Consider the following 26,077-nt stretch of genomic DNA (forward strand, 5'->3'; position numbering starts at 1 on the left):
TGTTGAAATTTGGGGTGTAGAGGCCAATTTTCCTCCAGAGTAATTTGAAAGACTTAAAGAGTGCTCAGTATACCGAACGTGCTGGAAAAATACATGGTAAGTGAATTAAAATCTGATCTAACAAAGAAAAACAGGTACTGAGTATTCTAGCTACTGAGTTCTCCAGTGATAGGTGTTTAGGAAATAGGGTTCTGCATTATTCTTATCCGTGGGGCTGTTATGTTATAGCTAAGTAAGTTACTCTCCCACACACCATAATAAACACATCTCAACCCTCATCTCATTTGATCATTGTACAAGAACAGAACAGGTTTGCAGAGGTTAAGGCACGCTCAGTATCCCAAACATTAAGTGGTAGTGCTGAGATTCAAAACCTGAGCTCTCATTAATTTCATGCCTGGCTATATCAGAAAATTTCAAGATATTTTTCCCATTACAATAAATCTATGCCCAAATCTAATATCTGTATAGAAGGTTAGCACTTGAACAAGGGAGATATTCTTCTCTAGCAAGCATCAGTTTCCATGGAAATTGTATCTAAGGCTTTTGGGCGTTATGACAGTTATGTGTTCAAGCTGATTTGTCATTGACAAGACAAAGTCCAAACTGTTTAGCAAGGTGTTTAATTTATAGTGGCCTGCCCCCTAGTATCTATGGGGAATTGCTTCTGGTATCCATGCAAACAAGAAAGGCTGCAGATGCCCTCCTTGCTTTATAAAATGCTTAGTATGTACATAGAACCTGTGTGCCCTCCCACACACTTACCTCACTCCCACTGATTAGCATGCCTAGTGGGGCTCCAGTGCCGGGCAAACAACTGTTGCACCAGATGCTCAGAGAACGAGGACAAGAGATGTCTTTAGATGCTCAGCAGGCAGAATTTTTTTTCCAAATGTTTTTTCACCTAAGTTTTTTTTTTTTTGAATCTGTAGACCAGAACCCAGAGGTACAGATGGCTGATTCTATTTTATACTCTGAACATATCAATTGTTTTTCTATATCAGGATGGTTTTTGTCTGTTTATTCCTCTTTCTTACTACCTATATTCAACAATTCAACACATTTTTTCCCATTTTTTTTTTTTTTTTTGAGGCAGGGTCTCACTATGTAGGCCAGGCTGTCCCTGAATGTATGTCAATTCTCCTGCCTCAGCCTTCTTAGTGTTTGGATTCCAAGCATATTCTATCATACCTAATTGTATTTCTATCTTGACTGTTCATCAAGCCATCCATCTGTCAGTCTGTCTGAGACGTGGTTAGTCCTAAGAGGAACACTCTGCTATATCTCTATCTATCTTACAGTGTCGTGAAAGAGAATGAAAGTCAGACCTATATACCTCCTGCTTATTGTGTAGGCTATTCCTCTAATTAGTTTCTCTTCCATGAAGCCACCTGAGCCACATGGCCCTTTTGCCTTTCATTCTTATCATATGTGTCTGTGTCATAATTCACATATAACAAAGTCCCAGTCCAGGTGGGAGTTGTGTTCTCTAGCCAGTGTGACAGGGCAGAATAGTCAAAACTGCCTTCACAAAGCCTGTAGGAAGATAGTGCCACACAGGAAACACTCTCCCAATGGGCCCCTCACAGCTCTGAGTGTGAAAGGACTTGCTGTTGCTATGGCTAAAATGCCAGAGAACTCTTCATTTAGTGCCAATATGCCCACTATAGTTACATGCATCCTGAGATGTTTCCAGAATGACAGCCATGAGACCTGGCTGACTCAGCACTGCAGGAGTTCACTGCCACCACAGCTGTCACTCTGGGCCTGTGATCATCACGGCTGGAGCCATCTACACCATTGTCCCTTTCACATAATTGTATGTAGAGTGCAGCTGCACTGGCCCATCTCTCAAATGGACATTCAACTAGGACTTTCCGGAGCACATGAATTATATCTGGCACAACCCAGGCAGAGCCTGGTTGAACAGGGCCATCTCCACAGTCCCTGGGTGTACAAGATGGTTCACCATGCTCCTGCCTGAGCCACAGTCCCATTTTTATACTGTCCACATTCTTATTTCATTCAACACTCTTGTTCCACAAACAAGACTGATTATGACACACACACCCTGTCTCCTCCTGTAGCATTTCTTCACTATCATTATATCAAGCAAACATTCATCCTCAACACTCGACTCAAGTGTGCCCTTGTCACTGATGGGTTGACTGACCCAACATCTCTATTACCACCTTCCCTCCCTCCAGTCCTCATCCTTTGGCATGTGAGTCTTCAGTGGTCCTCCAGTCTGACTCTGGACTTGGACAGTGAGGTGCTTTGAGCAATTTATCCTCAGTGAAAGAGACCTGGTAAAGGCTGGGAAAACGTGAGTGTCCACACCACCATCTTGCTTGTCTGTTGCCACCAGGAGGAGAACATTTCTGTCTTATGATGAGTCAGTGCTGAGTCTAAGCACACAGTCCTAGAAGCAATTCCTCATCAGCCAGCTTCCAGAGCTGCAGACATGAGCAACTCCAGCCAGCATCACTAATGGTGTGCAAGCACACCTGGGTTAGTCTGGAGGCCATAACCGCTGTCCCCAAGGACTTCCTCTACTAAAACTCTGCTTTTACTAAGGATTACTAATGTTGCAATGGAGAAGTACTTCTCTAAAGATTTTCTGGTCCCCACTGAGGAAAATGTGGCTGTTCTCTCGCTGGTACAACCTCTGGTACATATGCTGCCTCTATTACAGACAGCTATAGCACTGTGAGCATCTGATGGCTGAGTCGCAATAGGCTTGTGTTTGTTTGCTCACTTCTCCTCCTAAGACTGTCCTTGCCAAGAACATCTCTGGGATGGAGTGAGGCTTAGTCAAAATGGTTTGGGCACATCAGGACAGGAATCATGGCCCTGGAGAGAAGAACATTTCTGAAGCTGGGCATCTGAGGCCATCACATGAGGGCTGCAGAAGCAACTTTGCAGTTCTCAAGCAAAAGAGCAAAGACACACACAAAAAATGAGGCAGCCTAGGCCAAGCCACTTCTGGGGGGGACACAAGAAATTATTTGGCTACGTGAATTAATGACCTGACCCCTCCATAGTGAAATTCTCAGGAGGGGGCACTAGAAACATCTTTAATCCCATTTCCAACTTCTAATACCAGAGCTGCCTCTTCTTTGATTTATAACTAAGAAGGTCATTGTCTTAATATACTAAATCCACTTGTACAATGAAGCAATACCAAGTACCTCAGAGGATGAGGCTTGCAACTTAACATTAGCACAGAAGTTAAATGCATCTTTATTTATTTGAAACCAGGAGTTTCCTGTTTGCTTTGTTAAGTCTGTTCTTTCTGCAGCCTTTCTGGGGGGTATGCATAGTGGCTTTGAGTGTCTTGCCTGTGCTAAGAAGGCCCATGAGTCCTCCCAGCAGGCTGCACTCTTCCACAGGAGAGGAACAGGTACTCACCTGTCCGGAGGCAGGGGGCCCTCCTTCATTGTCACTGCAAGAACAAGAGGCAGAGGGAAAGGTGTTGGTAGCAGTCTGGTTAAAGTGAATGATGCCCCTAATCTGGTATCCAGAGGACTCCCTTTCTCTAAACAACAGCACATCCCTATATATTCTGGTGTTATTTATGGGCACTTTGACCTTCATAAGGACAGGAACCCCTGTGTGGGTTTAATCTCTTAATTGCTTGTTTTTACCACACGAACTGGCAGAGAGAACTACTCACCATGTGTTCTAGATGACACTCAGATACACTGAGCATGTGCAGTGTGCCAAGCATGGTCAAAATACTTTCTCACAATAATTCCACAAGATTAGAGATACCACAGTCCCTGCTTCACAGGACAGGAAATGAGACTCACTGACTATCATGCTCAACCTGAAGCGGCTGCTGGTATGGAGCTGAGATCCACAAAGCCTGTTTTATCCTAAGAAACTTAGTGTTTTGTTCTAGACAGTCATCTTCCCTTTTGTGGCAATAGTCTAAAGCCTGAGATCTTTAATAGTTATAAAAATCAAAGCCAGGCATGGTGGCAGACACCTTTAATCCTAGCACAAAGGAAACAGACATCTGAGTTCAGAGACAGCCTGGGCTAGCTACACAGAGAAATACTGTCTCAAAAACCAACAAGGTGGGGTGTGGGTGTGGGTGGGGGTGGGGAATTATAGTCTTCTCTGGCGAGGAGCTGCCACATTACCAGTACACACTTATGAACACTCTGTCTCTGCATGTAGACTTTTCTTAAAAGGTATAGCTGATGGTGACCTGTAGTGCAGGTTCTTAATGTGCACGTGTTTCCCTGTGCCAGCATGCCACTACCTGCTCAAAAGGAAAGTGTTCAGTCTTCCTTGGGATGACAAGCTCTAAGAATGAGGTTTGGCTTTTTTTTTTTTTTTTTTTTTTTTTTTTTTTTAAGAAAAAAAAAAAACGCAGGTGATTCTGATGCTGGCTTCATTATGAGAACCACCGAGTGTAGAAGTTAAAGTCATCTGTAACCTTGTGTTTTTCCATATGATCTCTTTGTTTCCAGAAATAATGACTCTGAGACCGAATTATGTACAAATAAATGTGTAGGCCAAATGTGGGTCTGCTCCCCAATTAGCTCATAACTTAATTACTCACTTATTCTACTCTATGAGTGCCACAGGGCTAGTTACCTTTCCTCAGGTTCATGCGACTGTCTCCATGAGCATTCTGGGGCGAATCTCCTGAGTCTGTCTCTCAGAATCCCGCCCCCTCTTGCTTTCTCTGCCAGACTTCCCACCTCCTATTTCCTGCCTCAACTCATTGACCAGAGGCTTTTTTATTGACAGGTGATGCTTCCATACATGTAAAGATTCTCTCTACATCTGAGTTAGGGAAATTCAACTCTGAGGATGCCTAGAGCAGACAAATGAACAATCAAAGCCTGTATTAGCTCTGCTATACCACACCATCTGCTGGTACTGACAGCATGGTAAAACAAATGTTAGCGCATCAGCCACTGCACAGAGCCTCGAAGTGTGCATCCCCCTCTTGCTCATTGGAGGAACAAGAAAAGGTGTTTAAGAAATCAGGGCGATGACACTGGGGTAAGAATGAAAAGGAACAGAGCTTTTCCTTTAAGTAGCTGAGGAAGAGACAAAAGAACACAGAAAAATGTCTTTCAAGGATGCTTTATATACCACAGAGGATACACATCATGGGGGCCTGAGGGAGACCAGCAAATAAGTCAGGTTAACCTGGCACAGACTCTCCCCGCTTCCCTTCCTCCTCTTCCTCCTGCACTGGCTGTTACAGCACAGGCTGTTCAGTGCACACAAAGGTTCGCTGCTTCCTAACTTGAAGACCTTTCATTTTCTTCCTCTTGGCCAGAGTCCCAGTGATGTAATGCAGTTCTCTTGGGGGAAGTGGACTGGCTCAGGTGCGATAGGGGGACAGTCCCTACACATGTGTCATTTCACGGGCAAGCCGCCACAGTCTGCGTGTGCAAACAGCAGTAATAATGGCCAGCCCCTTGGAGAAGCAGTTTGCTATGTGTGAGGGGGGAGGGGATGAGATAAAAAGAACATGTGGTCCAGGCACCTATGACTATATCCAGTTAGGGTGGGCCCTGTGCATCTTCTTACCTTTTGGGGTCTTGGAGACAGCAGCTGGCTGCCTGTGGAAGGCATAGAGGTTCACGGATGGGGGCTTTGAAGGCTTCGGGGGAGGTGGACCGAGGGTCTCAGTGGAAGGCAGTGGCTTTGTTTTGGGAAGCTGGCGATGTCTGCTCTCTGGCTTTTCTGATTACAAATAGGAAAACATGTAAAGTATTATTTACATTTGTTGGGTAAAACTGACCAGCTTGCTGGCCCCTTGACTAGTCTCTATGCAGCTGTGAGAACACTCTGACCCCATCACACACCTGCTTATGCCACTATCTTGTTGATCTTCCGTGTGGCCCAGTCACTGATCTGCTATTTCAGCACAATTTGGATTCACACTTCCAGATTCTTTTCTCAGCAAGTGGCACTGCCCTGCTTTCCAACCTTTAGCACACACATCTTCCACTCACGTGACTGGCGCCACAGCGATCCTTCACTGACTTTACAAGCTTCCTATGAGTCTTTCATATCCAAGACTTTGTGCATGCTCCTCCTGACCGTGGGATGCTGATTCCTTTCATACTAATTTCCACTTCTTATTTTAAGGCTGGACTCTGGTGACAGATCCCCTAAACAGCCCTGAGTTTTCCTGGAATCAAGGGTAGGACTAAACTACCCTCTAGTCTGCATGCTCTACTGTATTGCTCAGGTTGTTGCATGCTTGAGGGGGAAACCAAGAATCTAGTTAGTAGGTGATTGGTGGTTAGCGGGTTTCTGTAGGACTCTGTGACACTGCTGTCCTAGCTTGAAGCTCTGGGCCTATGTTAGGGGGAAGGACTGTGATTACTCACTGAGAAGACTCCTCAAGCACTGGCTGAGCAAATCACATAGGACTGTAAAGCAGATCTCTGAATTGATCTAGAAATTAATCACTGAATTTCTAGGGCCCTGACTTCAAGGTTCTTAGAATATATGAGTTCAGTGTCTTAGAATTTTCTAAACAGTCCCAATGGTGTGTATTTCTGCTATCTGTGTTCATGAATACAACTCAAACATTCCATTATTATATGTGAAAATCATATGTGATTTCTCTTGGCAGAGAAAGACACAACGTTTTTAATGAATAGGGCATCTTCATTCTTGGTTAACACAATACAGTAGTTTATATAGGCCATATATAAACTATATGGATATATATAAAATATATATATCCATGCTAAGACTAAACAAGTAGCCTGGGTTGCCCATGTGTCTCTGGGAAGGTCGTGTCCTTCACAAGCTGAGATGGAAGGGAATGCTTCCTTCTTGCCTTTCTACTAGAAGCCATTTCTCCAGAAGCTCACAGCCAAAATATCCTCTCTTTAGGAGTCAACTGTAAATTTGCTGTAATGTTGAGAATTTTAGTCTTAATAACATCAGGAGGAGACACAGTAAAAATGAAATATCACTAACTAGGTTTTTGGTCTTCCCCCAGCCCCAGCATTTTGTTAAGCTAATTTACATGGTTATCTCATCAAACTCTGCCCATAGTTTCCTCTGAAGATGATCCAGTCTTTGCTTTTGTCCATAAACCTTTCTTTCCATTCATTTCACTTCCCATCCTTCTTCAGTACCCATTTTACTGTATTCTAGGTGTTATTGTGGGAACTAGGGCTAGAACCAAGAACAGAAACATAGTTCCTCTTCAGGAATCTTCATTATCATAAGAGGGGATTAATAATAAAGAAGGAACAAGCAAAGAAGAGAGTTCTGGAGGTCTACTTGGCATGTGAGTTAGGGGAAGAGAAGTCAGAGATGCAAGGACTAACGTGTAAAGGTATTGTTAAGATTATAGTAAGTGCTTTAGTTCCTGTTCTAAGTAAAAGGAAAAGCCATAGGATTATATGTAGCTCATTCATTATCTACCAAGCCAACTGTCCATTCGTATACCCACCCACCCACCCATCCATCCATCTATCTACCCACCCACCCATCCATTCACCTATCCATCATCCATCTACCCACCCACCGATCCATTCACCCATCCATCCATCTACCCACCCACCCATCCATTCACCCATCCATCCATCTACCCACCCACCCATCCATTCACCCATCCATCCATCTACCCACCCACCCATCCATTCACCCATCCATCCATCTACCCACCCACTCACCCATCCATCCATCTACCCACCCACCCATCCATTCACCCATCCATCCATCCATCTACCCACCCACCCATCCATTCACCCATCCATCCATCCATCTACCCACCCACCCATCCATTCACCCATCCATCCATCCATCTACCCACCCACCCATCCATTCACCCATCCATCCACCCATCCAGTTACTAAATATTTGTTGAAGATTTCATCAACCTGATCTTATTTTTCAGGGGTAAGGTGGTGAAGAAGGTAAGCTTTATTCTCTAAAAATTTCCTTCTTATAAAGGCAGACAAATGTATGGCAGTTTCCTGGACTGAGGCAAGTGACCTGAGAAAAATCAAAGAACTGTCCAAAGCCTAAGTGTAACAGGGACAGAAGAGATGATTTAAACAGCATCCATCCGATCAGAGCAGAGGACACAACAGAGACTACAAAGGAGGAAGACATCACCTGGCAATCAAGAAGCTGGTAGGAGGATTTTCCAGATGATTGACAATGCTCAGACCTGAGGTGGAGCTAACATCTTGTGTCTAAAGACTGAGCAGGCAAGGATAAGAGACAAGAAGGACAGAAGCAGGCAAGCACCACGATGCGAGGCACTGTTGCAAGGCTGAACAGATTTTGAGCAGTAGTGTGATGTGGTCTGATTCATGTTATTTTAGAGGATCACTGTGTCTGTGGGGAGGAACACAGAATACAAGGGGGCAACCCTGTGGAAGTGGTGAAACCAGCTAGCAATGGCCCCATAAGAGAAAGGTGTGGTAGAGACTACAGCCCAGGGCAGAGACAGAAGTTGAGGGGTTCTGAACATACTTTAAGGTAGAGTCAAAGAGCCAGTTGATAGATTCAATGGAAAGAATAAGAAGAACAGAAGACTAGAGTATCACTCTTGGGTTACTACTCTGAAAAAAAATGATGAGTTCTGTGCTGTGTTTTCCACACAGAGAAGGCTGGTGCTGAATTTGATTCACAGAATACAGTAAGCTTTAAGAAGCTTATAAATCACCCACACATCACAGGTTGTGGAGGTAGAGCTGAGATTCAAGTTCAGGCTCAGCCAAACTCTGCCACAGTGTAATTCAGAATTAAACGCTTATTCAAACCCAGGACTACACTTTGACAGGCTGACCACAGCCATGCTCTGATTCTATTGCACAGGCCACATACACTTCAGGTCTGCAGGCTTAGGATGAGAATGGTCTCGCTCTTAGTTCCAAGGAGACTCACTTTCTTACCTGGAACCAGGCTGTCAAGTTCACACTCATAAACGGGTTGGCATGGGTTACTCTTGCGGCTCCCCTCAGTACCAGGGCTTTCTGGGCTCTTCCTGATGGACCGAGGAAGAGATAAACTGGAGGCTGTGGAGGCCACGAGTGATTTTCTCTGGGTCATCAAATGGCTCTGGGGAGGAAGGGTCTGGACTCCAGTTGCCTTCAGGCTCTTCTCTGGCTTTCCTTGAGCAAGTCCCATGGTTTTCTGCCCTTCAAGTTGGAAGGTCTTAATCCCACCGTTGGTAAGGACTGGAGCTGGAGACATTTCATTCTTCTGAGATGAAACTTTCTCCCAGTTCCAAAGCTTGTATCTGAAGCTGCTGAGGGCCATTCCTTTCTCCTGGTTGGATGGCTCAGCTCTTGATTTACTCACGTCCAATGGCATGGCAGCTTTGTGGAAATTTCTTTCAGGAAACACAGTAGATTTTTCTGGAGGTCCTGAGGAACTTGAACTCTTCTGCATTTCATCTCTCTGAGATGACTTCAATTTCTGGCTTTTAAGAGGCTGGGACTCTCCAGTGGAAGAATAAGGTAGGGTTCGATGGTGGTAGGATGAGAGGCACTTCCCATTAGCCAGATCCTGAGCTGGCTGTGTGTATCCTCTATCATCCTTTCGAGAAACACCAACTGGAGACTTCTTAATAGGTCCCAGAAGAGGTGTGGCGTTGAGCTTTTGAAATTTGTCTCGAAGTTCCTTGAAGTTTCTTATTCCTTCCTAAAGCACAGAGAAGAACAAGAGTCTAGTTACCCTGGGGAAGCATCCAGCATGACCAGTTGGCTTCACTGTACCTGTTAAATGTCTCCCATGTCTGATGTGACATCATTGCTCCCCAGGTAACCCACATTAGCCTGTGCTGCTGCTGTTTATGTGAGATGAGTGTGATGATTTTTTTCCTCTTAAATTTGGCTATATTGGATATTCTCATGGCATGGGAGGACCAAGTAGAGACAATAATAGCAATTGATCATATGCCTTTTGGGTGTTTTGTGAAGACAGGATCTCACTATGCAGTCCTGCTGGCCTGAAACTGTGTGAACCAGGATCACAGAGGTCCATTTGCCTCTGCCTCCAGAGTGCTGGGATTAAAAGCACACATCACTATGTCTAGTGGATAAATTTTTGGATGGCTTCTTTCTTTAAAAAAAAAATTAGTTAAAATCTTTTTTGGTGTAGAGCAACTGTCTTCATAATATAGTCTCTTGTTTGCTCAAAAGATAATGAAATTTTATCTCCACATAACACAATTGAAAGATGACCAGTCTTACACCAAATGAGTGGTTTACAATTGACCTGAAGACCTTGCCCTGCTCGCCATCCTGGCCTATTTGTACACTCCCATCTTCATGTCAAGTTTCCTTTCACTTCCTGATTGATTTCTAGCTCATTCTCCATCAAGATTGTCTCTAGGAAGAACAGGTAGGACCAGCTGCTTCACTGCTTCCCTGATGCGCTTACAATTCTTTATAACTTGGCTTTTGAAATTTTATAGTGTGTTAAGAGAAAACTTGAGAAGGCTTATGTCCAAGTTCCGACTCTGCCTTCTCTCATCCGAGAAAATGCTATGTGCAACCCTGTCTTAATATCACATGTAGTTGCTTAATATTACAAACACTAGAAGAATTGGAGTTACTACATAGAAAGTGTCCAGTACGGGGCCCAGCACATAGTAGGGCTGTGATAAATAAAAGCTACAAGAGGCTATATAATATTCTTGTGTTAGTGGTTCCCGTTGAAGATCAAATTGAGCATATGAAAAGCTACCATACCATTTGGTAATGATGGCTTAGGTCTAGGGCAGAGAGAAGGTAGGGGTCGGGGGTAGTGGAGGAGTGTCCAGGACTACATAGTGAGCTGGCTGTTTGTCTAGCCAAATAGGGTTGATGCTTTTTCTATTGTTCCCATTTCTCCTTTTAAAGCTCATTTATTTTTGTAAGTGCATCCTGGCATCTCCTGCCTGCATGGGAGGTAGGAGGACATTTAACAGAATCATTTCAAAAAGTAAGAGCCATTATCTTCTCCTGATCACGTTTTCTTTTCCTTTTCTTTTACTCCTTACTTCTTCCCTCCCTCCCTCCCTTTCTTTTTAAATTGCATGCACACAGGCCATTGCCTTGGCAATGACTTTGGATTTTGCCAGCTGCAGGAACTCTGTGTGACCTTTCCTCACCATGTTTACAGTTGACTCACACCTGCCCTCTGAGGGTTTAGGAAGGAAGGGAAGTTGACAAGCAGCAAGAGAGAGGCAGGTGGCCGTAAGCTGGATTGCACACCATATGCATTACCTCTTTTCTCCTCCTTGCTCCCATTACACACCTCCACCCCAGCACTCGCTTATAGATCTTTCTCCAAATCTCCAGTGGTTCATTTCTTATACTTTCGTCAACAGTCCAGCTAAATCATCTATGTGTCCTCTCTCCTGATGTGGCAGAAGCCTGTACTGGGAGTGAAGCCGAGGATCGTGAGTGTGATGTCTCAGGTTAGCCCTTTTCCAGCCAGGTGCCTTATGAAATCCTTTTTATGACTCTAACCTATTTTCTTTAGTATAGAGCAGTTACTTGTTCAGATGAGACAGAAGAATCAGGAGTTCAGGGCCAGTCTGGGCTACTCAAGGAGACCTGTTCTCATAAATAGTATAGGCAGGGGCCTGGGGGGTAGGGATAGATATGTACTTCTCACAACAGTTCAGGATCAAATAAGATAATAGATAAACACACTTCATGGTAAATATGTATTCACACAAAATGCATAACCTTAGCTATTGAAAGATCTCAGTTTAGCACCATGAGAAGGATTGGCACTATTGTGCAACCAATTTCCAGTAGTCTTCATCTTACAAAGGAGACTCTACATCCCTCAAACAATAGTTCCATGCTCCCTTCCCACATCACTTTCTGACTCTGAGTCGGGTTCTTCTGGGTATTTAAACAAATGGAATACATAGCATTTGTCTGGTTATTTAACTTTGTATGGTCAAATAATTAGTTATTTAACTTAGTGCTGCACCTTTAAGGTTTATCCATGATGTAGTGTTAGGATTTCCTTTCTTCTAGCCAGGCAACCTGGCTCACACTTGGTGGGTCAACGCAGGAGGGACCTCTCTCAAGGCTAATGGGGGTCTTATATGTAGGTTCTTTGCATACTTTAGTTACTGGGCATTAGACATCTCTAAAACTCTGTGTACAAACATTGTTTTGATGTCTTGCTTTCAATTCTCATGGATGTATTCCCAGATATCGAGTCCCTAGATCATATGGCAATTCTAATTTGAAGCTGTTAGGAACCTCTGTACTGGTTTCCATGGCAATCAAATCATTTAACATTCCCACCAATGGTACACAAGGATTCTCATTTATCATCATACTTACCAGCTCTTCTTTTTTATTTTTATTTTTTTGCATTGACCATCCAAATGGGTGTGAACTAGCCAGTGGCTAATGGTTTTGAAGTACTGTAATAATAATTTTTTTCTTTACTATCTGGAGCCATGTGAACTAAAAAGCTATTACTTAGTAGAAGTTAATCTCTGTAGAAATGATTTTGCAAAAGTTAGGAAACAGAATTGTGCATTTGATAAACTTTAAGCCATGGGCCTGTGCAAAGATCACTGCTTCAGGGTGGGGCAAACCTGATTATGCTTGGCTCATTTCCTCTTCCAATAAATATCCATTGAGTGCCTACACTATGTGGACAGGATAGTTTTCAACACTGAAAGGCTCTTCTCTCGGATACTGTAGTCTAATATTAGGGAGACATAGCCTGAAAGTATAACAACATACAAGAAAAGCTTAGACGCAGGAGCTAGATGGAGAACAGGGTTGGTGCGATGCAATGTGTGCCTGATCTTCAAAGGTACCACAGAGAGGTTACTGTTTCACTGAGCCATGTACAAGAGTGAGTGTCAGCCTCCCAGGCCCTAAAGCCTCTTCCAGCACTGCCCTGTTTTCTTCTTCCTGGTATGCATGGGAAATAGGTGTGATTTGGGCTTTACAGTTTATCACCCTCTGAGCACTCAGAGTGGAGGGCATGAGCTACCATCGTGGGGATGGGCTGGGAGCTGACAGTGGGTTAAAGTCTTCCAGCCAAAACCACAGTCCATTTTTATGGGTCCCACAATCTCAAGGTCTCATCTTCAGCAAGTGTTCTCTGTCTTCCTGATCTTGCTACTGCCTCGAAGCCTTTCTCATTATTTTGAAATGACTTCATTGTGGTCTCTTTGCCTTTGACTCTGGGCTCTTCTAATCCTTCATTTACCCAGCTGTTAGACAAATCTGTTTAACAACACAAATCTGATCATGCAAGTCCCTCACATGCTGAAAATCCTGCAAATTGGCTTTCTCAAGCTTTCAAACTAGCTCGAGTTCACTAAGACACTCCGAAGCCCTATCCTGTTAGTCTGACATCACCGAGGCCCCTCCCTAGCAGACAACCCGGCTTCTCACCAAATCAAATTGCACACATTCACCCTCTCACAGCACTCGACTTTCAAATGTATGATTTCTTCTGCCTGGAATGCCCATCTTTTTCCTAATTCCTTGAATTAGCAAATCTGATTCATGTTACTTTAAAGTGTGCATTGCTTTGCCTTCAGGGAGCTAGACAGCGAAGTTATAGTGATATGTAGACTAGTCCCTTTTCAGACTCATGAAGTAAAGGAAGCAGCCACCTGTAGATCACACCAGTGTAATGCAGTAGGCTGTTGCATATGCAGGAAGAGGCTTGGGTTGCAATGGAGATGCAAAGAAAGCTTCCTGGAGGCAACACCAACCAAGCATGAGCAGGAAAGGGGTATTCAGAGAACAAGAACCACAGGCCTAGAGGTGCCTGAGAGGACTTTAGTGCAGAGATCAGGATGGATGACTCTCTCACCGAGGAGCCAAACACAATTTATAACAGATACACTGTCCACATCTCCTCTCTGCAAACCAGCAACATCACCTTCACCCTCTGCCTGACTTCTCCAAGATGTAGCTTGACTCATCCAGCTTTGTGTAGTGAACCTGCCCTTCATGCAGAGGCTGGAGAGGTCAGACTTATATCTCTAGGCAGTCTCTGTGCTGAAATTTTCCAAGCAGAGGCATCCAAGTTTCCAAGCATCAGTGAGGGAGATGAGTACCAGAGCCTGTCTTTTGGGAGCCAGGTGTGGCAGAGGTTGCCATGATGTGCAGTGGATGGCAATGGCCATGGGTTTCTGGGTGTAGTATAGGACATTCTTCCTAATGCTCTTGGTAATTCCCAAAGGAATCTATAATAAACCCATTGCTGTTTAAGCTAGGAACAACAGATTAGGTCATCTGCAGAGAAAAGTGCTGACAGTCCCGCACTGCTATGCTTTTCTTCACAGCTCCCCTGAGCACCCAGCATGTTGTCCGTTTCTCTCGGTCAGAGTGGAGTCGCCAGAAGACCGGCCTCTGCTTGTATTTTAGTTTTTGATCACTCCTATAATGTCAGAGCCTAGAAGAATATTTGTCTTACAACAGCTGTTCAATAAAAATGTGGTGAATTGATGGAGATTTACAAGCCTTTCAGGATCTAGATGATACAGACACAGAGCCTTATCTGGGCCTACCTCTAGTCCAGTGGCTCACAAAGTCTGTGGTGAATAGATGAACCAGAGAATGCCTGCTTGGAAAGGTTAGCAGGTCTATACGATTCGTGAATGGGAACTGTAGACTTTTAAAGTTTCCTTGCACCATCTTTGTGAGGTCAGCTTTGAACACCCACAGAAACAATCAGTCCCCTCTAATGTCAGCAGATCACACTGAAAATAGCTTTAGAAACAATCCCGGGCACTTCTGTTCTGGATGGGTCAGGTGAGTCACAAATGCTTCATTTGGGAAGCACATGGCAAAGCCATGCCTGAGCTATTGTGGGAATAATCAAAGATGAAAGGTGTAGTGTCCCCTAAACAGGAGAGGCTTACCTCCAATACAGAAAGGAGGGGCAGCCAGACACCATAAACAAAGTAAGTGCCACTTCAGAAGGATGAGGCCGCCAGGGTCAAACACTTCTAAGGCCAGTTCCCTGCATGTGATGTTATGACATCTCCATTTAGCCAAACTTGGAGAACAACAGGTGTCTCTCATTCACTTTTTAGTTTTATAGAATCATGAAAAGTTAATGGCAGTGATAACACAAGAGGCAAATACATCTCCCATATGTCCAGTGGCACACACGGATCTGAGTACTTGTTCACCTCTGTTGGATTCCCAGGTACAAACAGATACCAAGCACAGAAAGCCTAAGTGCTTCCCATCCAGGTCACAGAAGGTCAAACCAGGAATTTGGTTCATGCAGCCTGGCTCTGAGGCTCACGTTCCACCCTGAGACTATGAGTGTGAGTGCCTCTGTGCTCCTTTGCATGGGACACATTTGACAGGTATGCGTTCCGTCCTCTTCAGCCTCACCATGAACTCTGATGCGTAGAGTCTTGATTCATCTCTAGCAGCCCCACCATGCAGGTGTGGTGCCATTTCATGGACAAGCTAGTGTAGGGAGAGGGGTTAAATAACTCAAGTTTCTATAGATCAGTGGTTCTCAACCCTCCTAAGGCTGCGACCCTAAACATACTTCCTCATGGTGTGGTGACCCCCAAGCATAAAATTATTTTTATTGCTCTCTCATAACTAATTTTGCTACTGTTATAAATTGTAATGCAAATAACTGATAAGCAGGATATCAGATATGCAAGCTCTGTGAAAAGGTCATGTGACCCCCTAAAGGAGCCGCAACCTACGGGTTGAGAACCATTGATGGAGAACTACACAGATTCGAACCCTACTCTGTAGAGTCCCAGGACTGCTTTTACTCACTCTGCTAATGTACGTTGACATTTTCCACTGGCTTATAATTCTTTTCCTGTCTCACAGAAGTTGCATGACTGTGTCTGTATCACAATTTCATTGCAAACTGTCTGTAATCACAGCCAGCCAGATGGTTCGGTGAATAAAATGGCTTCCCGAGCAAACCCAAAGACTAGAGCTTGATTCCCAAAACCCATTGAAGAAGGAGAGAACTGGATCCCTGAAAACCATCATGTGACCACGCTTTTACTGTGGAGCATGCGTGCCTGTGCTCTCACACACACCAACCTCAAACCACATGTGACCATGCTGTCCTTGTGGGGCATGTGTGCCTGCCTTCTCACACACACCAAACCACGTGTGTGATTACAATAAATGAAACAAACTAAAACAAAATTTAATAGTTATTTTATGGAGGCAATTTAAAATTCCAGGAAACTCACCTTTTAACAAACAAACAAACAAACAAACAAACAAATAAAATAACCTTTTAGCTGGGCAATGGTATCACACATCTTTAATCCCAGTGCTCAGAAGGCAGAAGCAGACAGATCTCTGAGTTTGAGGCCAGTCTGGTGTACAGACTGAGTTCCAGGACAGCCAGGTCTATGCAAAGAAACCTTGTCACAACAACAATAACAACAACAACAAAACAAACAAACAAACAAAACCTTTTAAAATTTATATTTATGTATGAGTGTTTTGCCTGCATACCTGTATGTGCACTGTGTGCATGTCTGGGCCTGAAGCGGTCAGAAAACACTGTTGAATCCCCTGCATCTGGAGGTGTGGTTGTAAACTGCCCTGTGGGGGCTGGGACCTGAACTCCTGTCTCGTGCACAAGCAGCCAGTGCTCTTAACCACTGACCCATCTCTCTAGCCCTCAGAAAACAATCTTTACTTGATTTTTTGTTGTTTATATTGACAGGAACACAACATTTTTCTTAACAAAATTGAAAAAAAAAATTCTAAATCTTATAATAAATGACATAGCAAATATGCCCATGCCCTCTTGGGTTTTCAAAGTAGCTCTGATTTGTTGCAATTTTTTTAAATATAAAAGTGCAAAACTAAAAAACAAAATGTAATTAGGTGATGTAATGTTTTTTAAAGTAAATTTGCAAATGAGACAAGCCTGCTGTCAAATCATACATCACTCTCAGAAGCTTACACAGTGTGGGGTGGAGGCTACTTGCCCACACATCTTTGCTGGGCACAGTGTCATGCTACTCTAGATGTCTCTCCATGAGACATCACATCAAACCACAGCGCCACATGAGAAAGAACTATATTGGTTTCTAATGAATTAGCAGTGACTTCAGGTGTGGATGACGGCATAAAAAAGAAAACCATGTGCTGCCTGAGTCCCTCAAACTCCAGTTTCTGAGTTTCTATACATTGCTGAGTGTTATTGTTCACTACAGGGCAACATTAATGAACTCGTCCCTCCTGGTAAGCAAATACAAAAACCCCAAGAAACAGGTAAGCTAAAATCCAAGGCACGGGGAAGGCTGCAGAACCCATGAAATTATAAGGGGTAGTCATAGGTGCCGATGCTAGCTAACATGGAAAGAAGGAAGCATCTTCAAAATAGCATGTAGACAGCCATCTTTCACAAATACAGGCTCTACCACTCCAAGGGCTGGCTAGGGGGAAGACTGCCTGTATTCCTGGCACCAGGGATTAATACCTAAGACCACTAGGAAAGGCTAAAAACAGCACAGAGCAGTCTGATGCCCCCTCAGCTGCCCTGGGAACAGGTTCAACTAGAAAGTTAAAACCCCTGACATGAATATAAGGGCTGACAAGTATGTCCTGTGTCCTCAGATATCTGCATCCTAAGGAGTACTCCCCATATGCTTTAAGGAAGGAATCCAGAACTTCTGGAGTTACCCATGAGGACAGGAAGGCAATTCCCAGTGTCCAGGGTGGTCATGTGCCTCCAGACTCTCATCTGGGTCAGTCCCGCTTGCTTATCACCTTCTAACTTATCTCAACTGCCCACTGGCTCCACGAGCCTTTCAACTTTTTCACAATGCACGAGCTCTATTCATCTCTGTTATCTTCAGCTGATAGCCGGGCCAGCTAAGTAGAGCAACCCTAAACATTCAATGACTGTTCGTTCAGTGCAGGCAGTTATGGAAACAGCCACCTAACCACAAGGCTAAATATTTTGTCAATAAATATGCAGTGGCATCACGGATCGGTTTGGGGCCCTGAGACGGCTCAGTGGGTTAAAGTACTTGCCTCACAAGTCATTGCCTGAGTTCAACCTGCTGAATTTACAAAGTCAGGTATGGTGGCTTGAATCCATAATCACAGCACTCCCCCAGCAAGGCAGGAAACAGAGACAGGAGAATTCCCCCAGAATCCTCCAAACTAGATAACATGGAGTTTGCCAAGTGACAGAATTATGTGGGGAGAACAGGTGGGGAGAACAGATTGCTGTGAGTTGTCTTCTGACCCTCACATCTACAGTTCGCTCCATGACTAAGTTTGGTGAAGCCTACAGGAAGTGAGATGAAGTATTTTCACTGGAGGGGAGGCTCTGAAGCCATTCTGGGCAGATGGGACAGCATAAACAAAAGCAGGGGGCATGCAGGTCCTTTGCATTTCAAGGGAAGCAGATCAAAGCAACCAGAAGATTGCCGAGGTGATGATGGAAGAAGAAAGCCATGCTCACTGAGGGTCTTCTGAGCCTTTGAGGAAGATATGATCTTGGTTGCTTTTGCAGGGCAGTAAGAAAGAGAAGGTGGTTTGACACAAAGCCTTAAGAGGACAGAGAAAATGTTTAGTCTATATCTACGGACAACTTTTCTTTGAGAAAGCCTTTCTGTTCTTCTGCCAGAAACCAGGAAAACACTGGAACTGGAATTCAAAGGTCCTAATAGAACTTTGGTATCAATATAAAAATCATCTCTCTAGTGCCCCAAATGAATACTGATTAATGACCAACTTTCCCTCATCAAACTGCCCATCCAAGTCACACGAGTCACAGAACCTGCTTCATTTTCTCTATCTTTGGGACGTTGCTTGGACTCCCGTAGTGCCTACAGCAGCAGCATGCTATATGCTCAGACCTGCTACTGTTTCCATAGGAGAACAATGAGTGCAAACCTAAGGTACCATGTGTATTGACCATCAACTGTCTTGGGATGATTCGAGCAGGGTTCTGATACCAAGACAGTTATGATAAATTAGTCATCTTAAAAGCATGCTGCTCTAGGGAGATGTGGGCGGGGCATTATGGATGAGTGTCTATTCATTTCCCAGGAAATTCTTCAAGGTCGGAGGTAGGAGAACAAGGCAATGAGTCTGTGCCAGGTACAAAAAAATGGCAGCTGTAGCTGTAGATACTCCCTAGCAGATAGTCCAGTGGGCCATTGGCTTCAGCTGATATTTTTTGCAATTATTTTCTCACTAGCAATTAGCTTTACCCGAACAACCCTTCAATGACTCAATGGCTCTAAAATACATTTTCTTGACAATTTTTCACTCTCTTTTCAAAAGCTGGCATTTCCCCCTTAACTATTAATCAGATAATATGCTGTATTAGTTAGTGTTTCTATTGCTATGATGAAACACCATGACCAAAAGCAACTTGGAGAGGGTTTATCTTATTTCTATATTACAGTCCATTATCAAAGGAAATCAGGCAGGGAATTAAACATGGCAGGAAGCTAGAGGCAGGAGTTGATGCAGAGACCATGGAAGAATGCTGCTTACTTCCTTGCTCCTTACGGCTTGATCAGCCTGCTTTCTTTTAGCACTCATGGACAGGGGTATACCACCCACAATGGACTGGGCCCTCCAACATCAATCACTAATTTTTAAAAAGGCCCTTACAAGGCTGCCTACAGCTTGCTCTGATGGAGGCATACTTTTAACTGAAGCATCCTCTTCTCAGATGACTTTGACTTATGTCAAGTTGACATAAAGTCAGCCAGCACAAATGCTTACTCCTTCAGCTCCTGAATCTCAAGCCATTGTCACTTGTGTTTTTTCCTCTCATCCTCCTTCATGCTGAGTCTCTAATCCAAGAGTTTTCGTAATGGTAGACCAGTATTGTAACACCAAGGCCCTGCTACTCATCTCTTTATTTATGATCACATAGACCTGCTGTGCTTCACAGATAAGGACCATGATTTCCTTCATCTTAGTAGCCTGTGCTTCACCTGTTACCTGAAATGTGTGGGGTGTCTCTGCTAGACACCCACTCTTCAAATCATACTCCTTTTACATGTAGCTCAGAAACTCCCATGAGGGTCTTATCACTACCCCTCAAAATTTCTCACTCCTCAGACCTCTTCTGCCAGTGGCTCTCGGTCTTGGATGTGTCCCGGAATGGTCCTAGGGACCTCTAAACATGCCCCCACTGAACAGAATATCTGTGTGTCCATAATGCTTTTTGTATGGCTATCTCAGCCTTTCATCCAACAACACATTTGGATGCAGAGCTCTCCAGCTGCCATGCTCTTTCCGTCTTATTCTTCATCACTTCCTATGTCCTATCGTAACGACTCCTCAAGTGAATACATTGTTGTCCCTGGATTCCACGAGCTCCTTGGTGGCAGGTAGAGACGTACTCTCATTTTCACAGAGCCCACGGGTTCTCCGCGAGTGGCTCCAAGTGCTCAATAAATATTTACCAAGGCAACCCAGAACAAAACGAATGAGCAGATTTCAGATAGCGGCCTAGAGGGGATTCTCATTTCAAAAAGGGCTTTCTCAGAGAACTACCAATTAATTTGCTGCCAACAGTGCTTCTAAATTGCTCTTCTAATCATGGCACTCCCTTATTAAAATCCTTCAGGAGTCTCCCATGGCCCGATGCTGAGTTTCACGTTCCTGAGCTACACTCACAGGCCCCGTCTGCCTTCTCCTCTGCCTTCTTTCTCCAGAACTTCCTACTCCACTAGACTCAGTCCCCCTCCTCTCTGCACACACACAAGAAAACCAAGTTGCCTGTGTACATTTGTCCACAGTGCACCCTCTGCCTGGAATACCTCTCCATTTTTATTTCCTGGGCTCACGGTCATCATTTGACAAGAGCTGAGGTGTCAGGTCCCAGAAGTGTCTTCTAGCTCTGGGGTTGGGCGAAGCATGCTTGACCCCCGGCTGTTACAGCAGCCTCTGCTCACCGCTTTCCAGTTTCCTAATTCTATCCCAGGCATCTATCTGTACATGTGTCTTGCTCTGACCTCACCCTGCTTCACACTGGGGTTTGTAGAGGGTAGGAGTGCATTTTTTTTTCCAGCTCTTGTTTCTGTCACTGTGCTGAGGCATAGAGAGAACACACAGATGACACATGTCCTTTTAATTATGCATTTATGCGTGTGGGGACTGAGAACAATTAGGCTTCATTCTGGATAGGTAAAGGGTGCTCTGGATCCCCAGTCCGTTACATTTGTTTATGTTACTGCCTCTCCTGAGGTGCTTAGCAGTATGTCTCTGCTGAGAGTTTCTGTAGTTCCACCAACGGGCTTCTGAGATAAGGACAGAGCTGAGGATCAGAGCTTTCTGAAGATTTTTCAGGTCGCTAATGAGCACTGGAGCCAAAGTCTGAAGCCACCATCAACCTGAAGCCTGTGGGGTTTCGAAAGAACGCTGTTATACACGCCTTTCTCCTAATGGTAAAGTCTGCTATCTTTTTCCTGAGCACCCAAGGCCTCATGGAATTGACATCCCCCACCGCCACCCCACCCTCAGCCCTTCCGTTGTCTTGTGGAAGAAGCCGCCTACTGTGACACTGACAGTACCCCAAGGTCACTGCTAGGACAGAGCTGCAGGAGGACAGGCAGGACCGGACAAACCTAAGTAGGTTTGAGTAACAAGTGACTTCTCAGAGAAGGAAGCTGGTGCCCTTAGTAGAGGAAATCACAGTTATTTACTGGTTGTGGAGCAAGGAGAGAAAGCTTTAAAAGGCCTGAGGCTTAGAGAGTCCAGCAGGCAGAGATTCCTGGCCTGGGAGGATTATGGTACCTACTAGAGTGTGAGGTGAGAAAAATGGGGCTGGCTGTGACCCCCAGGCCTGCACACCATTAAAGGAAGACGCAACACAATTTTCAGTTTTACGGTTCGAAATGCCTTCAGAGACATAGTGAGAGCTGGTAACAAGAAAGTGATATTTTCTGTGTGTGTTGGCCCAGAGTTGACATTGTTGTCTCCCTCAATCACTGTCTATTTATTCAAGGTTTCTCACTGGCTTACCCCAGGCATCTCTTATCTCTGCCTTCTGGTTTAGCAAGGAGCAGGTGCTAAGTGTGCCTGCTTCTCTGTGAGTACTGGGGAATCTAGATCCCAGATTTTACAGCTGTGCAGCAAGCATTTCATATGCTAGGCCATCTCCCCAGACCAAGAACCTGATATGTTAGAGCCACCCGAGCCCCTCCTCAAGGCACAGGCCTATAGAGGATCAAATAGGACGACCTGCAAAGCAAAGCACAGCTTGCTGCAGACACAGGATTTATGGTGCCTTTCAGGAAGTCAGCTGAGCAGTGGTAGTTCAGCATTGCTTCCAGACATCAAAATGTTGCTGAGCAGGGGCTCTCTGTGTTGGTGTTGAGGGTCTCTGAAGAAAATTTGGACCGTGGGCCTCAGAGACCAGTTTCGAACTGAAGCCCCCAGAAAAACAGTCTAGGTTTTAATTATATCAGCAGACAGGGGTTGGGGCCTTAAATCAGAATTTACAACCTGTGCAAATGTGCCACAGCCTGCCAACTGCCCAACTGCTGGCCATTCTTCATTATCTGGTATGGGAGCTTAGGGGCAAGAATCTCCATACATAGATCTACAATTTAGGGGAAGGAGGAAGGGAAGTGGGAGGAGAAGGCGGGAGGGGAGGAGAAAGAAGAAGGGGAAAAGAGAAAGAGGAGAAGGAGAGGAAGGAGGGAAAGGCTTCAGCAGAAGCTGCCTACTGGGATGCTGGGATGCTGGAAAAGAGGCCACGGAGACTGTTTATTTGACAGTGCTCCCTGAATACCCTGATGTCCTCTCCAGACAGAACAGCCAGTCACTCTCTACCAGGGTTATGACAGTTTTACATGAAGTGCAATTTAGCAAACACCTAAAGGAGAAGGGTTAAATAGCTTTTCTGAGTCACTTTATTGCTTTGCCCTCATTGTACGATGTAAATGCCTCAGCCAATGGGGCTATTTAAATTTCTTAGATTGTTTTGTATTTTGGAATCCCAACCAAATGAAGAAACCTTGAGAGAAATCGGATACCATTCTAGCTTAGGGGTGTTAGTGTATTTTAAAGAAGGAACAAACAAGCCCCCCCCCACCCCAGGTTTTCTGTCTAGTCCACACCTTCTTCCTGCAATAATTTCAAAAAACTTGCTTTTAAAATATGAAGCCGGGGCTGGAGAGATGGCTCAGTGGTTAAGAGCATTGACTGCTCTTCCAGAGGTCCTGAGTTCAATTCCCAGCAACCACATGGTGGCTCACAACCATCTGTAATAGAATCTGATGCCCTCTTCTGCTGTGTCTGAAGATAGCTACAGTGTACTCATATAAATAAAATAAATAAATCTTTAAAAAAAAAATATGAAGTCAGCTGTGCCCCGAATATATCTCTTCCATTATCTCCGTCTTCCTCCTCCTCCTCCTTCTCTTCCTCCTCTTTCCCTCCTCCACCCCCACCATAAAACTTACAACATCGGTGTGTATAAGCTGCTGATTTTTAGACACAACCTTTGAACCCCTTAGCAATATGACATGGTATGTGTCATTACTGTCATTTTACAGTGTTAGGATCTGGCTTAGAGAGAGAGAACAATTTAGTCAAGGGTTAAAAATCCATGCTGTGGACCTGGGAAGTAGAAGACCTATGTTTGGGTGACCTTCAGTTGAGCCTTTGTCACCTCAGTTCCCATCAATAAAGTGGGGTCAATAATAGTATGCAATAGCCAAGTACCTCAGACAATCCATGGTGAGTGTTCATCGCATAGGTACTAACTACGCCTGGGAAGACTAGCTGATCCTCACTGGGTTTCTCAGTTTTCACTGTTACTAAGAGGCAGACTTGATTTAACAATAAACTCTTCTAGAGTTTGAATGTGTGCTCCCAAACTTCATGTGTCTGGAACTTAATTTCTAAATGCATATATTAATGGGATTTAGGGGTAGGGTTTGAGGAGGCCCTTGGATTGGGCTGGGTTGGATTAAAATCATGAGGGTGTGGTCTCCCAGACTTTGTAAAATGAGGATCCGAGACCCAAGCACTCATGTTCTTACTGGCTGTATTATAGTGCACTAAAAGGGCCCTTCACCAACGCCGAGATGGGGCCAGCCATGCTCTCCCACTCCCTGCTTCTAGAGCTTGAGGCATGATTTTCTCTTCTTAGAAATGTACTCAGCTTCATGTAGTTTGTTATAGCCACAGGGCAATGATCAACACAAGGTCTGGACCCCAAATTCCAGATCTTTTCACTGTCTCAATATAACTATTGAAATAAATGATATTCACTATCACTTTCTCAATATTATTTTGTTACTCTGACTCCAAGTTGTCGTGGAGAAGTAATCAACCCCATTTTACAAAAGAGGAAACTGTAGTTGGAGGAGTCATGGCCCTTGCTTAAGATGGGAGAGCTAATATGTGGCAGACCTCCTGAACACCATCTCCCAGCTTTTTTGCTACTCACTAACACAGCCTCAGGTTTGACATTGAACAGAAAAGGAATACAAATGAAGGGTGTTTGAAAGTCCTTCATCCAGGGCAAGATCAGCCAGTGGGAACTTGTGCTCAACTGTTTGTGCTGTGTCTGTGTGTATTGTTAGATCACATAGTCAAGCCACCTAGCCAGCCTCAGGACTCCCTTCACTTGAAGGAGCACCCAAGCCCTAAGAGTCCCATAGGAGAAGCTCACAGCAACAGTAGTGTGGTGGTTTGAATAGTAATGGCCCCATAGGCTCCTAGATTTGAATGCTTGGTCACAAGGGAAGGGTGCTATTAGCCTTGTTGAAGGAAGTGTGTCACTGGGGGGTGGGCTTTGAGGTTTCAAAAGTTCAAGCCAGAGCCACTGTCACTCTCTCTTCCTGCTACCATTTCCTTCCAGTACCATGTCTGCCAGGGCACCATCATGCTTCCCACCATGATGATAATGCACTAAACCTCTGGGCCTGTAAGCCATCCCCAGTTAAATGTTTTCCTGTGGTCATAGTGTCTCTTGTAAGCTACCACGTCAGTGCTGGGAACTAAAACTCCAGTCTTCTGCAAGAGCAACAAGTGGTCTTAACCGCTGAACCACCTTCTCTATCCCATCTGATCTGTATTTTATGTCAGAATCCTTTTTATTATTTCTTTTATTTTTTTGAGATTATATTATTTCCCTTGTCTCTTTCCTCCCTCCCTAACCATTCATATATCTTTCCTTACTCTCTTTCAAAGTCATGGCCTTTTTGCATTACTTGTTATACACACACATATATGCCCACATATATATTCCTAAATACATAAATATAACCTGTTCGGTCTGCATAATGTTATTTGTATGTATGTTCTCAGGGTTGACCACTTAGTATTGGGTAATGTGTGCTCTTGTGTGCAATCCCTGGGGAAGGCTAATTCTCTGTTTGGGGCATTCCTTAGTTGCCTATAGTTCTTTTCTTAGGGTTGAGGGTTCATGGGCTCCTCCAACCCAGTCTATGTTAGCATAGCTATTGTTGTCTTTGCTCATCTCATGTTTGAGCAGTCACATTGCTGATCCACATAGCTTAACAAACCCTATGACTTTACTCTCTCCTCCTATTTTCCTTTCTATTTCCATCTTATACCCAAGTCTGCTAATGGTGTTCACTAAGAACAGTGGCATGAGACCCTCACTCCAAAACTTTATTCTGCCCATTACTACTCTAACCAGGGGGTCTCTCTTCAAGTGCAGCCAGCAAAAGGTGGGGAATAGTAAAAAGATCCCTGATGAGGAAAGAATCTGAGGAAGCCACCAGCTAGACATGGCCTTGAATTTTCTCATGAGTGCTGGGACAGATCTGGGACTTGGTTCAGAAAAGGAGTCAATGGTCAGAATAAGGGGAGGGTGGAGTGACACAAGCAATCTCCATAGCATGCATGGCTTTAAGAGTGATGGCTGGATTTTCTGTGCATTAAGAGGCAAGATGAATGAATAAGACATTTAAAGTCACAGGATAGTGCACAGAAAAAAAAATCACAGGCAATCATTTAGCTTTGAGAGAATAGAAGGCCCGAAGTGATGGCTTTCTGGTCCTCTGTAAGCTTTGGCTCCTCAAGAGGATCTGACTCCTTGGAGAGGTAACACTGAGGTAGTATTGCAAAGCCTCAATCTGTTCACCTAAAGCTTCTCAACCTTCTTATCA

At 44.3% G+C, this 26,077-nt stretch overlaps 1 protein-coding gene across 4 annotated transcripts in view; it reads right to left on the reverse strand.

Moving 5' to 3' along the window:
• Fyb2 (FYN binding protein 2) overlaps positions 1-26,077 on the reverse strand; it is a 111,714-nt gene that overhangs the window by 70,078 nt on the left and 15,559 nt on the right. For all 4 annotated transcript variants that reach the window (XR_013110550.1, XM_076934555.1, XM_076934554.1 and 1 more), the window contains exons 2-4: positions 8,904-9,654; positions 5,560-5,715; positions 3,412-3,445 (exon numbers count right to left, since the gene is read on the reverse strand). Coding sequence is in view for 3 of the 4 variants with exons in the window: in XM_076934555.1 (XP_076790670.1) it covers positions 3,412-3,445; positions 5,560-5,715; positions 8,904-9,654 (941 nt within the window). In the remaining variant the exon portion in view is untranslated. The remainder of the gene's footprint in view (positions 1-3,411; positions 3,446-5,559; positions 5,716-8,903; positions 9,655-26,077) is intronic.

This window comes from Arvicanthis niloticus, chromosome 5 (genome assembly GCF_011762505.2).
Source record: "Arvicanthis niloticus isolate mArvNil1 chromosome 5, mArvNil1.pat.X, whole genome shotgun sequence".
Classification (NCBI taxonomy): Eukaryota; Metazoa; Chordata; class Mammalia; order Rodentia; family Muridae; genus Arvicanthis; species Arvicanthis niloticus.